At 34.3% G+C, this 13,735-nt stretch overlaps 1 protein-coding gene and 1 long non-coding RNA gene across 9 annotated transcripts in view; one reads left to right on the plus strand and one right to left on the minus strand.

Annotated features, from left to right (window-relative positions):
- Positions 1 to 13,735, plus strand: part of LOC18443520 (LRR receptor-like serine/threonine-protein kinase IOS1) — a 25,228-nt gene continuing 11,493 nt past the window's right edge. For 4 of the 5 annotated variants that reach the window (XR_016055775.1, XR_016055776.1, XM_088867220.1 and 1 more), the window contains exons 1-6: positions 1 to 123; positions 5,511 to 5,616; positions 7,852 to 8,386; positions 8,690 to 9,150; positions 9,454 to 9,589; positions 9,729 to 9,800. Coding sequence is in view for 3 of the 5 variants with exons in the window: in XM_088867220.1 (XP_088723346.1) it covers positions 5,538 to 5,616; positions 7,852 to 8,386; positions 8,690 to 9,150; positions 9,454 to 9,589; positions 9,729 to 9,800 (1,283 nt within the window). In the remaining 2 variants the exon portion in view is untranslated. The remainder of the gene's footprint in view (positions 124 to 5,510; positions 5,617 to 7,851; positions 8,387 to 8,689; positions 9,151 to 9,453; positions 9,590 to 9,728; positions 9,801 to 13,735) is intronic. The other variant, XM_088867221.1, reaches the window with a different exon arrangement.
- LOC110008038 (uncharacterized) overlaps positions 4,886 to 13,735 on the minus strand; it is a 23,944-nt gene continuing 15,094 nt past the window's right edge. For 3 of the 4 annotated variants that reach the window (XR_016055782.1, XR_016055783.1, XR_016055785.1), the window contains one exon: positions 4,886 to 5,042. This is a non-coding gene — a long non-coding RNA (uncharacterized LOC110008038). Of the gene's footprint in view, positions 5,043 to 8,529; positions 9,554 to 13,735 lie in introns of those variants that run through there. The other variant, XR_016055784.1, reaches the window with a different exon arrangement.

Raw genomic sequence — 13,735 nt, forward strand, 5'->3', positions numbered from 1 at the left:
AATGAAGTTTCATGCAGATGGGTAGCAGAGCTGTGATGGCGCAAAAGTGAGAGGAGTTTTAGAAATCATGGAAAACTGATGAAGAAATCATAGTGCAGGAAACAGATCTCGCCGATCAACCAAGTGAGTGAACTCAATATCCTCATGTTTTTAATTTTATATATATTTGCAATTTATACCTCTCTCTATCTTTTATTTATTTATATATATATATATATATATATATATATATATATATATAACCCACGAACATCCATCTTAAAGATGGACATTCTGTAATGTCCACCAGATATAAAGAACATCTGGATGGAGTAAAAAATTCCAAAAAATTACATTTTCAATTCCAAAAAACCTTGTTTTATTTTTCATATTCATGACCACCTTGACTTAGATCATGAATTCTAAAAAATTTAGATAAAAAAATCCATCTTTGAGATGGGTTTTAGAGAGGGGAACATGTGTAATACAAGACGGCTGACTCATAGGAACCCCATTCAAATTTTGAGTCCTCTATGGATTTTTGTTCTTTTCCGGAGCGGAATTTTATTTTTTAAAAATAACTGCAAAACCCATTATTTTATATCTCATCCCTAAAATCACTTTCTTATTCTTGATATTATCTTCTTTTTCTTCTTCTTCTTCTTCTTCTTCTTCTTTAACGATCTAAAGTTTCTCAACTCAATTTTTTTCCTAGTGATATATGAGAGTGAAACTATGCAGTTTAGCACCTTACTAGTTTTAGAAATAAAAAGATATAGCTGGGCAGTAGCTGATAATTGCCTTGCAATAACTGGGTGTAATTTGTTTTCTAATTATGGGAATAGTTTATAAAGAACCTAGGCTCTAAACAATCAAATTACAGCCTACCTCAAAACTTTCACTAGAAGTGGTGGTTTTGATGTCCAAGTATCATAAAAAGTGATCATCTAGACATCAAGATGTATGGACATGAGAAAAATATGGTTTTCAAGTTTTGGAAATAAATATCATAAAAATTGATCAACTGGACATCAAGATGCATGAACATGAGAAAACTATGGATTTCAAGTTTTGGAAATAGTACATCTTGTAATGCATTTTTGGACCTTCAGTTTTCAAGACTTTCATAGATATGCTCGATCTATACTATTTCTGAAGCTTTAAATTTTATAACTAAATATGAGAATATGATTTAAGGCTATCGCAAAACTTTACAGTATTGAAACCATATTTCTCGACACCATTTGAAGGTAGGCTCTAATTTGATTGTTTAGAGCATCGGCTCTATACAAACCGCACCCTATTATTGCTCTTCCGTAAAGAGGTTGTAGGTAGGCACATAAGCAATTTATTGAACTCGAGAAATTTTTATGGGTGCGGTTTGTATAGAGCCAAGGATTTAACAATCAAAGTGAAGCTCACCTTCAAATAGTATCGAGAAATTTTATATGGGTATGGTTAGTACTTATTTTTTTACATCTAAATTCTGCAACTGGAATATTATCCAAGTATTATTTACCTTTGAATGAGGGTAAGTCATAGAGATTCTTTTTATTTTTATTTTTTTATTATTTGCTTTTGTATTTTTTAGGTATTCTATTGAAGGTAAGTCATTGTTTTATTTATTTTTTGCATTACCTATATATTTTTTTAGGTGTTCTTTCCGATTTTTTATGTGTCATTCATGATGCTTGTATAGTATTTTTAAATTTTAATCAAATATTACTGATGTATTTATTAGTAAAATAATAAATATTATATAAATTTGCATATAATTGCCTTTTTGAATTATTGTAATGCCTTATTTTGTGTCTTATATTTATATTTTGTTAGGTGTTCTCCTCGATTTCTATGTATGTTCATCTTTTTTAAGTGTCATGATTATTGTATAGTATTTTTAAATTTTAAACAAATATTACTAATGTAATTAATAGTAATATAATAAATTTTACATAAATTTGGTTATAATTGCCTTTTTGAATTATTGTAATGCCTTATTTTGTGTCTAATGTTTTATATCTATGACAGTATACTGATATTGATATAGTTTTTATTGAATTTTTTATTGATTAAGAAAGCAATTGATTTTGTGTGCTTAATTGTGTGATATGTTAAATTGTTTGATCCTCGGATCTCAAATGCCTTGCGTGGTACTTACTTTTATAAATCTCTGTGAGAAAATAATATCTAAATTTTGCAATTGCAATATTATTCAGGTATTAGGTATTATTTACCTTTGAATGTAGGTGAACAACCTTCATATTGAAGATAAGTCATAGTGATTCCTTTTATTTTTATTTTTCCATTATTTCTGTTTGTATATTTTAGGTATTCATATTAAAAGTAAATCGTAGTAAGGTTTTTTTATTTACTTTTTGCATTACCTCTATATTTGTTTTAGGTGTTCTTCCTGATTTTTTATGTAGGTTAATATTTTTTAAGTGTTATTCATGATGATTGTATATTATTTTTAACTTTTAATCAAATATTAGTAATGTATTTAATAGTAAAATAATAAACATTATATAAATTTACATACAATTTTCCTTTTGAATTATTGTAATGCCTTATTTTGTTTATAGTAATATTTAGCATTCCTAATTATTACAACAAAATAAAATCATAGATTATAAAACTTAAAAATTAAGTTATTTAATTATTTCATATTTAAGCCTTGAATATTTAATAAGAATTTTATTTTTGATGCCAAAGCTGTTATGACTTATTAATATCTTAAATACCACAAAAATAATTGTAGTCATATTTTTATGTTTATGTGACATATTATGGAAACTAAAATTCTTTCTATTTTCTTTATTTTTAATTTTTTTTATTTTCTTTATTTTCTTTATTTTTTATTTTTTATATTTTTAAATTTTTCAAATACTATATTGATAAGTAAATAATGTATTTACTAATATAAGTAAAAATATATTCAATTATATTATGAAATAATCTCATTGGAAATGCAGAACATGCGATTTTCTATATTTAATATCATGTGCAATGCACGTGCATAACACTAGTCAATCAAACTTGGTGAGAATCACCAAGTTCTATTAGGGACCTTGATCATCTTGTGAGTAGAATCCAGTATAGGAAAAATCGGGTGGTTCAAATCCTAACCGTTCGGTTAGAACTGGCCGGTTCCATTTCCGGCCAGTTTTGGGGAACCAGCCAAGTGTTTTAAAAAAAAAAATCAAAACAAACTTATATATAAACCCAAAAAATAAGGGATTATGTTTGTAATGTATTTTTTTAATATTTTTCATCATTTTGACAAAGATTGGAAATTGTTTTTGTCATTAATATTTACTTGACATTTTCCCATTTTTTTAAAAAAATTTCACAAATACCCCTAAACACAAATTAGATTCTTTAAAATCCATTTTTTTCATTAATTTTAAACTTCATTTGGATGTGTTTTGTTTAATCATGCTTTAAATATAATTTTCATATTTTATTAGATTTTTTCTTTTCTTTTTTTACGATCTAAGACTTACCCGGTTAGACTGGTTGAACCGACCAATTTACCAGTTAGTATTGAATAACTGCTTCCGGCCCTATCAAAGAAACCATTATCCCACACGGATGACCTAAACTCCTCCCTTTAGAGGTCTTTTATTGCGTAAATGCCTCTCCCTTAGAAGTCTTTTACTGGGTAAATGCCTATCACTGAAAGTCACTTGCCCTACATCCTTATTCGAGATAGGGTCTACCACTTAACTGTAGCTTAATAATATAGGAAGTGGTTTCTATAAGGTTGCAAGTTGCAACTTTAAACAATCCAATCAAGGCGCACCTCCAAATTTTGTCATAATTTTTTTTTAAGATTATCTGAAAATCTATTTTTTAATCTAATCATAAAATTTTAAAGTTCAAAAATGGTCAAAATCAAATAGGTCTATAAATATGTGAAAATATTGAAAAAGACAGTCTAGATAATATGCTGCAAGATACACTATTTTGGAACTCAAAATCTTTTTTATTTTCATATTCATACACATTGAGGTTGAGATGAACAATTGGAGGGTTTTTCAACATAAAACAACAATCACTTTGAGTTAAAAAGATTTGATGCTTTACATAAGGATTTCCTCAGGTAAATCACGATATAAGAGTATTTTTAGGACTCAAATTTTAGAAATGTATTATTTTCAACCTAGCAACCAACTTCAAAAATTAAAAAGTTTAGCCTGAAAAAATAACATCACAAAATTGATAGTAGATCTCCAAAATTTGGGACAGCTAGATCTGAGTTTAAAAAATTCCAAATCCAATTCATTAGGTGGATCCCGAACTTTGCAATCCAAAAAATCTTCTTAGTTTTTCACGTGAGGGAGTAAGTGGATGGTATATGCAACTACAAGCCTTGTATAAACCGCACTCAAATACACAATTAAATTATTTTACCATAAAGAATTGTGTATATTCAATTTTCCAACAAGCTCCAAAATATAATAAAACATAATGGATTGGGCTGGTGGCCAGTACCTTTCCTTTTTTAAAAAAAATAACGGGTTTAAACTACAGTATAACCAAATAATGGGGGAAATAGAGTTTAAATTGGAAAATAAAATTTAAGAAAGGGGAAATAAATGAAAATGTAAATAATAAAAAATATATAATTTTTTAAAAAACAAAAGAATGTTTAAATAGTAATTTTTGTATCTTTTAGAATACTGGTGTTATTCTTATTTGTATAAATATCTTTTCAGTTTCCCTTAAGAATAAATTGCGAAGAGTTTGATTTAATACTCTTGATGCACTCCCTTCTCGTAATTTAAAAATGACTGAGTGCAACTTAAGAGAGTTTGATTTTCACTAAGGGGCTGTTTGGATACCTAAAAATCTATTATGATGTGGCGGATTTTTAAAAATGCATCGTTTGAGTACTCAGGGCGTAGGAAATGGAATTTTTTTGGCCCTTTACCCAAATTTTTCATTAATAAGAAAAAGAAGAAGACATTACTTTACAGCCCTATAATAGGGCAATTGCACCAAATCATGTCATAATCAAAGAGAAAAAAAGTCTTACAGACGACGGCACCAAATTGTTGCACCTGCAAAAGCCGATACTTTCTTAGCTAGAGCATAAGCTACCTAATTACTAATTACCATCGAAAATAATGGATTACCATAGCAATAATAATAGTTCTCTACCTAATTACTTATCTTATCATTTCTTTACCACTTGAATATAGAAAATTATCTTTATAAATGAATGGAGTTTATGCGAGATGACCCTCAATCTCTGCCAAAGATCCAGTCTGAGTGTCTACAACTATAGCACATACGGCACGAGTAATTTTGCTATTTCAAAGTTGCCATAAGTGGGCCAAAATAATAAACCAGAACTTCCCATTTTTGTGTTTTTCTAAAGCTAAATATTCTTTAGGAAATATGACAGGACCACCTCTTACCTTAGGCCTCATTTTCAAAGTCCTTTCTTTCAATAAAAACAATTGCAAAATCACTAGTATACTATATACCAAATATATGCTTGACACATGATATATAAAACTGTGCAGGTCTTTCAATACTACTTTCAAGAAGAGATGGAGAGGCCAACGCTTATTTTGTCTATGCATCTCCTGGGATTGCTATGCTTCACATATGTAGTTTGCGGCCATCATGGTAAGTATAGTAGAAGCACCATTTTCTGAAGTCAATCTCTAATATGGATGCCTAATGCATGAGGAGATGTACATGTTTTGGTGAGTCGGCTGACTCACAAAAACTGTGTCCAGAAATAAAAACACTAGAAAATAATTAAAAAAATTAACATCATATTCTAAATCAACTTTAATGTTAGGGTGACGTAAAATATCAACTACTACTCCTATGTTCTAGATAGTTAGGTCTAAGAATAAGAGTTTAGAAACATTAGGAAGGGAAACAAAATTGATATGATTTTTCAAAACATTAAATTCTGTCAATAAAAAATAAAAATAAGTCATTAAATATTTTTGCACTGTGAAACTTTTAAGTGAAATTGGCCATCTTTATTAACAATGATTGAAGAGATAGCATATGGTACTCTATTTCCTATTTTGGTAAAAGGAACTATCTAAAATTCTTGAGAATTTAATAGTTCATTATAAGAAATTTGATAATTTCCAATTCATTATATGAAATTTGAAAATTTGTCTGCCATTGTATTCAATACGATATGATTACAGTCTAGCTTCAACTACACAAATGTTTGCTGGCCAGAAACCTGGAATTAGCACATTGGCCATTTCTTCCTCTGCTATCTCAACCTTAAGCTTTGAAAGCTTCTTTATTTCATATCAGTAATCACTATCCATCTTACCTGCAGCCAGTTTAGATCCTCCATTTTATGCTTTACTCAGATTTCAGTTCTTGCTCTGCATGTGCTCTGAGGATTTAGACCAGAGCATAAAATAAGCCCTGGGGTTTGTAATAGCAGAGGAAGATGCATTTCCTATACAAAGATGGCTAAGAAATGAAATAACTTTCGAGTGCTTTGAATCTTAGGAGATTACTCCTCTATTTTAATGGTCATGGAGCTGAACTTTCCATATTAAGCTTTGCAATTCAGTATGAATCTCAAGTTCTGCTAGGATTAAGTTAGGGGTGAATAAAGAAGAAACAAAGATTTGCATTGTCTTTTTTAAGAGAGGCAATTTGGTCCCTTGGCCCTCCAAAATAATGATGTGAGTCTCCATCTACACAAGCATGTGGGGAACAAGTTTTAAATGAAGGGAGGTCTTACACTGACTTTTGCTGATTTGAGTACTATAAAAAGACAGGTGGAGACTGCATGTAAAAACACATTTTTGTGTTTGTTTACTATTATGACTTAACAACTATAACAATTAGGGATATGAACTATAGGGGCAGAAATATTCTTGATGTCAGTACCATACTCCTTAAAATAACACAGTACCAAGTAGGTGGACTCTTTTATATCACTCCAAGGAACTATTTCAGTCTGTCCTCACTTTACACACCTAAAAGCTGCCATATCTCCATGAACAACGATTAAATCGTAAGTAAAATTTCTACCAATGCATGTAACTCTTCTTTCATAGCCTGTGGTCCGCACTGTACACCTACTACTTCTTATAAGACTTTCACCTCATGAAAAGAATGATCCAATTCAAGAAAAACTACTTCAACCACCTGGTTTTGCATAACTAGCAAAATGAACTATAGGAGCTATAACATGGGATAGAATATTTCAAAAAAAAAAAAAACACTATAACGTGGGGTATGTATCATGAAAATAGGTGGAAGATGATCCCCATTCGCATTGTAGAAAGCCTATGATATAGTTGTGTGAAAAGGAAATATATTACTGAAAAAGTGTACCATCAGTATTAAATATAAAAGATAAATTATGTAGCGAGGAGGCATCAACCATATGTGAATCATCACAAGTCATACGTATCGATGCATTAGTGCTAATCACCCTGCCTATAAAATCAACACTATCTTGCACTAGAAGACAGAGATTAGGGGGTAAACCTCATTACAAGATGCAGGTGCAATGTAAGAGAAATGTTTTTCGACTTGTTTAGCAAAGAACTCAAAACTTTCTTAGCTATGACTAAACTGCTCTCTTGAGCTATATAGCAACGGTTTAAAGATGCAACATCTTTTAAAGATGTGACGTTTTAACATGTCATTGACACCTTATTCTAAATGTCACACATTGTTTTTCAACCATGTGAATCATAGATATTCAACATATATGGCTGGATTTGTGGGCCACGTGCATGCTTGTGCGCTATTGTGGTAGAATTATTCCACTAGTTTATATTATAGAGAAACAGAAAACTATTCCGTATGGAGATGTTAATAACTAGGCTGAAAGTATTTGACAAGATGATGAATTTGGTTCAGAATCCATATATCTAGATTGTGGGTATCTGGGAGATGAGTATCAGGATCCAAGCACAACCATCCATTATACTTCTGATGCGAAGTACATCGATACCGGTGAACCTATGACCGTCGATAACCCTTCCTCGTCAACTCAGTATCAGTCACTTCGAGCATTTAAACAAGGAAAAAGGAACTGTTACAACGTAACTGATTTGTCACCTAACAGTACATATTTGATCCGAGCATGGTTTATGCATGGAAACTATGATTCCAGCTTCCGGCTTCCAAAATTTGATCTTTACTTAGGGGTGGATCGTTGGTTCACTGTGACCCTCCAAACTTTCCAAGATCAAGTATGGACAGAGACAATGAGCACAATCGTGACAGACTATGTGGCAGTATGTCTCGTTAATACAGATCTTGGAACGCCATTCATATCTGCATTGGACCTTCGCCCATTGGCAAGCTCCATGTACCCTGTTGTCAATGCATCGCGTTCTTTAACCACCTTGGTGAGGAAGGATATAGGGAGCTTATCTCACACAGCCCTCAGGTTAGTAGTGACTTTCTTGAACCTTGCATTTCCCTTCTACTTTTTTGCTCTCTAGTTCTTGTAACCCACAAACACCAAATTTCTCTCTCTCTCTCTCTCTCTCTCTCTCTCTCTCTCAACACAACACACACAAATGGGCCAGATTTCATATAAAATTCAGTGATAATTTCATTGCAAGTTGATAATTATGTGTTGTTTCTTTGATAAATGATTTAATGTGATCCAGAGTTCTTTTCTGGCAAATCAAAGGAAGTAAATTCTAACATAAAATGCCGATCTCCATTTTCAATGCCTATTGTATAGGTACAAGTTGGACCCATACGACCGAGTATGGGAGCCCTACACCTCCATAGACTGGGTCGCTGTCAACTTTTCTTCATTCCTTGTTGACTCCAACGATGAGTACCAACCACCAGCAGTTGTCATGGAGACAGCAGCACGGCCCTCAGATCCAAATGGCAGCATCAGCATTAGCTGGGACCCGCCGACATGGGACCCTGACTCTCCCTTCTTCTTTTGCTTCTACTTTTTTGAAAGCGCTCCTGGCTTGCGAATTGTGGTTGTGAAACTCAATGGAAAAGAGTGGGACACAGTGAACACAACAATTAAGAAGAGGCTGTGCACGAAGGAGCCTGAGAGGCGGTTTAGCCAATATCAGGTCACTTTCAGCGCACCAAGTGCATCAAGCTTCCCTCCCATTCTCAATGGGTATGAGGTATACGTGGCCAATGAACGCTCTCAATTAGCAACTGATGCTGGAGATGGTATGTAGCCATGCCCAGGCCATAATGCACAAGAGAGAGAGAGAGAGAGAGCTCTTTTCTTATTCATTTGTTTTCAATTGTAAATACTTGATGGTCGAGAGGAGAGTAGAGTTACATTAGAGCTACTGAGTCAAATTCCCTCAAAAATTTGGTATGAAATTCAAACCAAATTCCATCCATTAAACAAGGTTTAACAGCCAGCATGTCAGTTTACATTTTGGCAATCCACCTCATTTTGAAAGTCCTAAAATGTGAAGCATAGCCAACTCTTTACCCCATTCTTTCAATTCTACTGCCTTTCAGTTGCAGCACTTATGGATATCAAAGATAAACTCAGACTGACGAACAGGAGTTGGGCTGGAGACCCATGCCTTCCAGGAGACTACCCATGGGATGCCTTGACCTGCAATGAAGCACCAAACCGTCGAATTATTACACTGTATGTAGCCAAATAGCCATGTTTATCACCATATGCTTTCCTTGATTTCCACATTGGCACTTGCCAAAAAGACAATGAAAAGAAACTCAAATTTGCAAAAGGAAAATAAAAGCATGAAACTAAAGGGTTTTGTTTGTAGGGATATCTCGGGCAGCGGATTGAATGGAGAAATACCGGCTTCTATAGCCAACCTCAATGAGCTCACGTCACTGTAAGTACTTCATATAGTCACATAGATGCACCTCAACATGCACACAAGTACTATTCTCTCACTTCTTTCCTTTTCGAAGGAAGCCAGTCTAAGCACCTTCACAATAGATCAGCTCACATTGTTTTTGGGTAGTTTAAACTCAAAACCATCAAGGTTGAGAGGACAACCAACTTCCATGGAGAAATGGGCCTGAATCCAACATAAAGCCACAAGATCATAATATATTAGAAAGAACATACAAGCTTTACGGCCTAGAGAAAACAAGCATCCTCACTCCTCCATCTAAAGCACTAAAATTTCACTCCAGTCAATTGTGGAGAACTGAACTCAAACATGGGGAAGTTATATATTCGAGCTGGCAAATAAAATTTTCAACATTTTCCCTTTCATTCCAATCAATATGGATCTTAAGCTTGATGGCTCTGTTTTCTAACAGTAAAAACCAAACAGTATTGCTTCAATGTTGGACTGATAACATAGATCTGAAACTAGCCCAAGATGTGATTCACTCTTGGCTCCACCAAAGCCTTCTTTTACATGTATGTGAGTTTATTTCTGTCTTTACATGAGCATCAATGAATTTGGAGGTCACCTTTTCCCTAACAAATGCATTTTCCAAGTCAATGTGTTTCATCTGTTGATGGATAACTGAGTTAAATGCTTGTATGGCTACATGGCTCTCACAAACTATCCTGAATAAATAATTCACATTGATGGCTAGATTCCCCAACAGTAGTTTCAACCATACCATTCATATGCTGTATATACATACTTTGTTATGAAAATACACTTAATCTATAGCATGAGTGTAGCCTTGCCAAGGTCACCTCAACATATCTCAACATGGTCAACATGCAGCATAGTGCTCTAACCTGTGATGCCCTGTTCCAGCGTCCCTTCCCTCATTGAAATAACATTATCCCATATTGAGCCTATCCTTAGCTAGCCCTACATATTAGGTTTGCAAATTTATGTTGGAATAACGTTATCCCATATTCTCTTTGAACCTATCCTTAGCTAACCCTACACCTCGGGTCTGCAAATTTATGTCCATATAATTAGATGGAAGTAATTGCAATCCTGGCTATTGCGCTTCCATGAGACCTTTTATGGATTCTCTCTAAGTTAATTCTTGAAGTGATCGTCATACCCAAGGACAAGCAGTGGCCCATACAAGGAGAAAATTTCTTTTCATAATCTTTCCGCCACTTAGTCCCATGACTATATCCAAGTAAAGGAGAGCTCCTTCGCCTAATTACATCACATGATATCTATTACCAAGCAATTATGTAAGTTAATTTATTGGTCTGAGACTACATCATAGAACTTGAGGACCATTCTCAAGTTCTTGATAAGGGTAGAAATGTGTGACAAACGATCAATATATTATCTGCCAGATGGAGTTGAGAGGCAGTAATGCCAATCATAGCTACCAAAGAGCCCTGAAGTGTACCCAAATTGGCTACACTGACGATCAAACAAGAAAGGAAAAAGTGGATTTCCTTACTAAAGAAGCGAGCTGGGATTCATAGACCTTATAAGATGTCATGGATGGATAACTCTATCATCCATCTCCTTTACGAGTTCCAAACCTCATACAAGTGATCAAAGGGTCCAAAACCCGTCAGTTGTAGAATTTAACCAAGATTTGACCTCTTAAACAATCCTTAGCCCTCCAATATCTTTCTCTTCTTCACTTAGACACTTTGTTAATGGGATACAAAGAATCCTGGAACCTCCCTTAACCTCAAACCAATAATACCATCCAAGATCTTTTACACTACCCCCAAAATTAATAGGCCAAGTCTATGCCCCTTCCACCTTAGGTAATGGGATGATGAAACATTTGGTCATCACCTTCTTGATTTGAGAGTTCTTGTAAAATTCATAGAAGACCTCCAAGAGACCCCCTTCACTAGTCATACAATTCAGAAAAGAAAGCCACCTCAGGGAATCCTATCTCTGTGCCCATCATAAAAACTCATGTTGTACGATCCTCCTCAGGACTTGCCCTTTTCTTCTCTACATGCAAAATTGTATCAGAATAAAGATACTAAGAAATTACAACTTAACAGGGGGAAACCTCCAAGGTTTACAGCTGAAAAATGAATAATGTCATTAAAAATAACACATAGCACCAAAATCAATAAAATGTTTTTATCAATCAATGTGTAACCAATACAATATATATATTACGAATATGTTAGGAATATCTTCCCTATTAAACAAAGTACATGAAGCCAGACAGGAGATAAAGTAGCTAAGATGGAGGCAAGTACAAATACCATATTGTGCTTGAAAAAGCTGGGCCAGCCTCAGGGACTGTAGTAAAAATAAAAAGGAGAGGGAGAATGTAGCATAACACGATATCAAAGTCTAGGACCACACAAAATATTGGAACGAGGGTGTGTGGGATTAGAAATTCTAGAAGTAAACTGGGTAAGCCAGGAAAAGGAAATGGCCGAGCGCCAGTAATTGAAGGGCCATAGAGAGTGAAGAGGAGCAAAACACGAACAACAACACCTCCAATTCTAAAGCAGTTACTGAGTTACATGACCATCAAGAGGCATGAATCACGGGGCTGGAGTTGGACTGAAAGTTGTTCCTCCTTTGCTAATGGTTGTTCACTTAAGTTCATTACCAGTATAGATTATTTATGCAACAGCTACTTCAACATTGATTTTTCCATCCGTGTTACAAACAGTACTCAGCTAGACTAGGAGAATAACTCATTTTTAATTTACCATGAATGCCATGTAATATTGTTTTATGTTATTTCTCATCAACAGATTTTAGACATCTTTACCAAGAAAAAACATTTTACCTTACCGAAAGGGTATGTAATCTTCTTGAGCACAAAAATATCTATCCACAGAACCTGTAGGATGCTTCATAGAGAACTTCTATAAAAGTTCACTTAACTTTTTTATTCCTACAAAAACTATTTTGACCTTAATAAGCCTACCCATGCTATCGGAGTGTTTGGCCAAATGGTTGTTCTTTTGTTGGAATATAATATCACTTCTTTTCCCCAACGTGCTGTCAAAGGACAGGCTCTAGCCGATTTCTTGGTTGCACGTTCGATTCTGTAAGGGTTTCCATTAGATGAAGAAGTACTAAGTGCAGTAGAAGAGTGTCCCAATTGGAAAACATATTTCAACAGTGCCTCTCAGGCCAAGGGAACCCGTATCGGTATCCTTTTTGTTAATCCCGAGTAAGGACTCCCCCTTTACTCCTTTTCTTTGAAGAGGAAATGCTCAGGAAATCAAGCCAAGTATAAAGCTCTTATCCTTGGGTTATGAATGGCCCGTGCACTCAGGATTGACATGCTTTTGATATTTGGGGACTCACAATTAGTAAGCTGCCAAATTGACGGAAGTTACCAAGGGAAGAAAAAGAAGTTGCTCCACTATCACCAACAAGCTATGAGTCTGATACATAATTTGAAGACTCTATCCCTCACCCTTTACCATGAAGCCCGAATAGGCAAGCCGATGCATTGGGCAAACTGGGAGCATCAATAACTCTCACTTCTTCCAAAATGCTGCAAGTTTGGGTCCAAGAAAAGAAGATGCTCGTTCTATCAGTGGAAGCATATCAATTGCCGGAGCTCACAATACCAAATACCCCATCAATGATCAATCCTAAGATGCATCGGCCACCATTGTACGACATGTCTCTTGCTCTCAGGCAGATTCACCTGACTGGAGACAACCTTATATAAACTTTATACAATATAGGATCCCCCCACATGAGAAAAATGAAAGAGACTCCATTTGGAGGAAAGCAACAAGATTCACCCTTTTGGACAGGGTTCTCTATCAAAGAAACTTTGACGTTTGAACTAAGAAAATAATCTCGACACTATATTACCATCTTAATTCACATATTTAAAAAACTCCAACTATATGCCTACGCTAATCCTCAGCAGTCCA

This window comes from Amborella trichopoda, chromosome 5 (genome assembly GCF_054954075.1).
Source record: "Amborella trichopoda isolate Santa Cruz 75 chromosome 5, AtrichopodaSantaCruz75HAP2 v2.0, whole genome shotgun sequence".
NCBI lineage: Eukaryota > Viridiplantae > Streptophyta > Magnoliopsida > Amborellales > Amborellaceae > Amborella > Amborella trichopoda.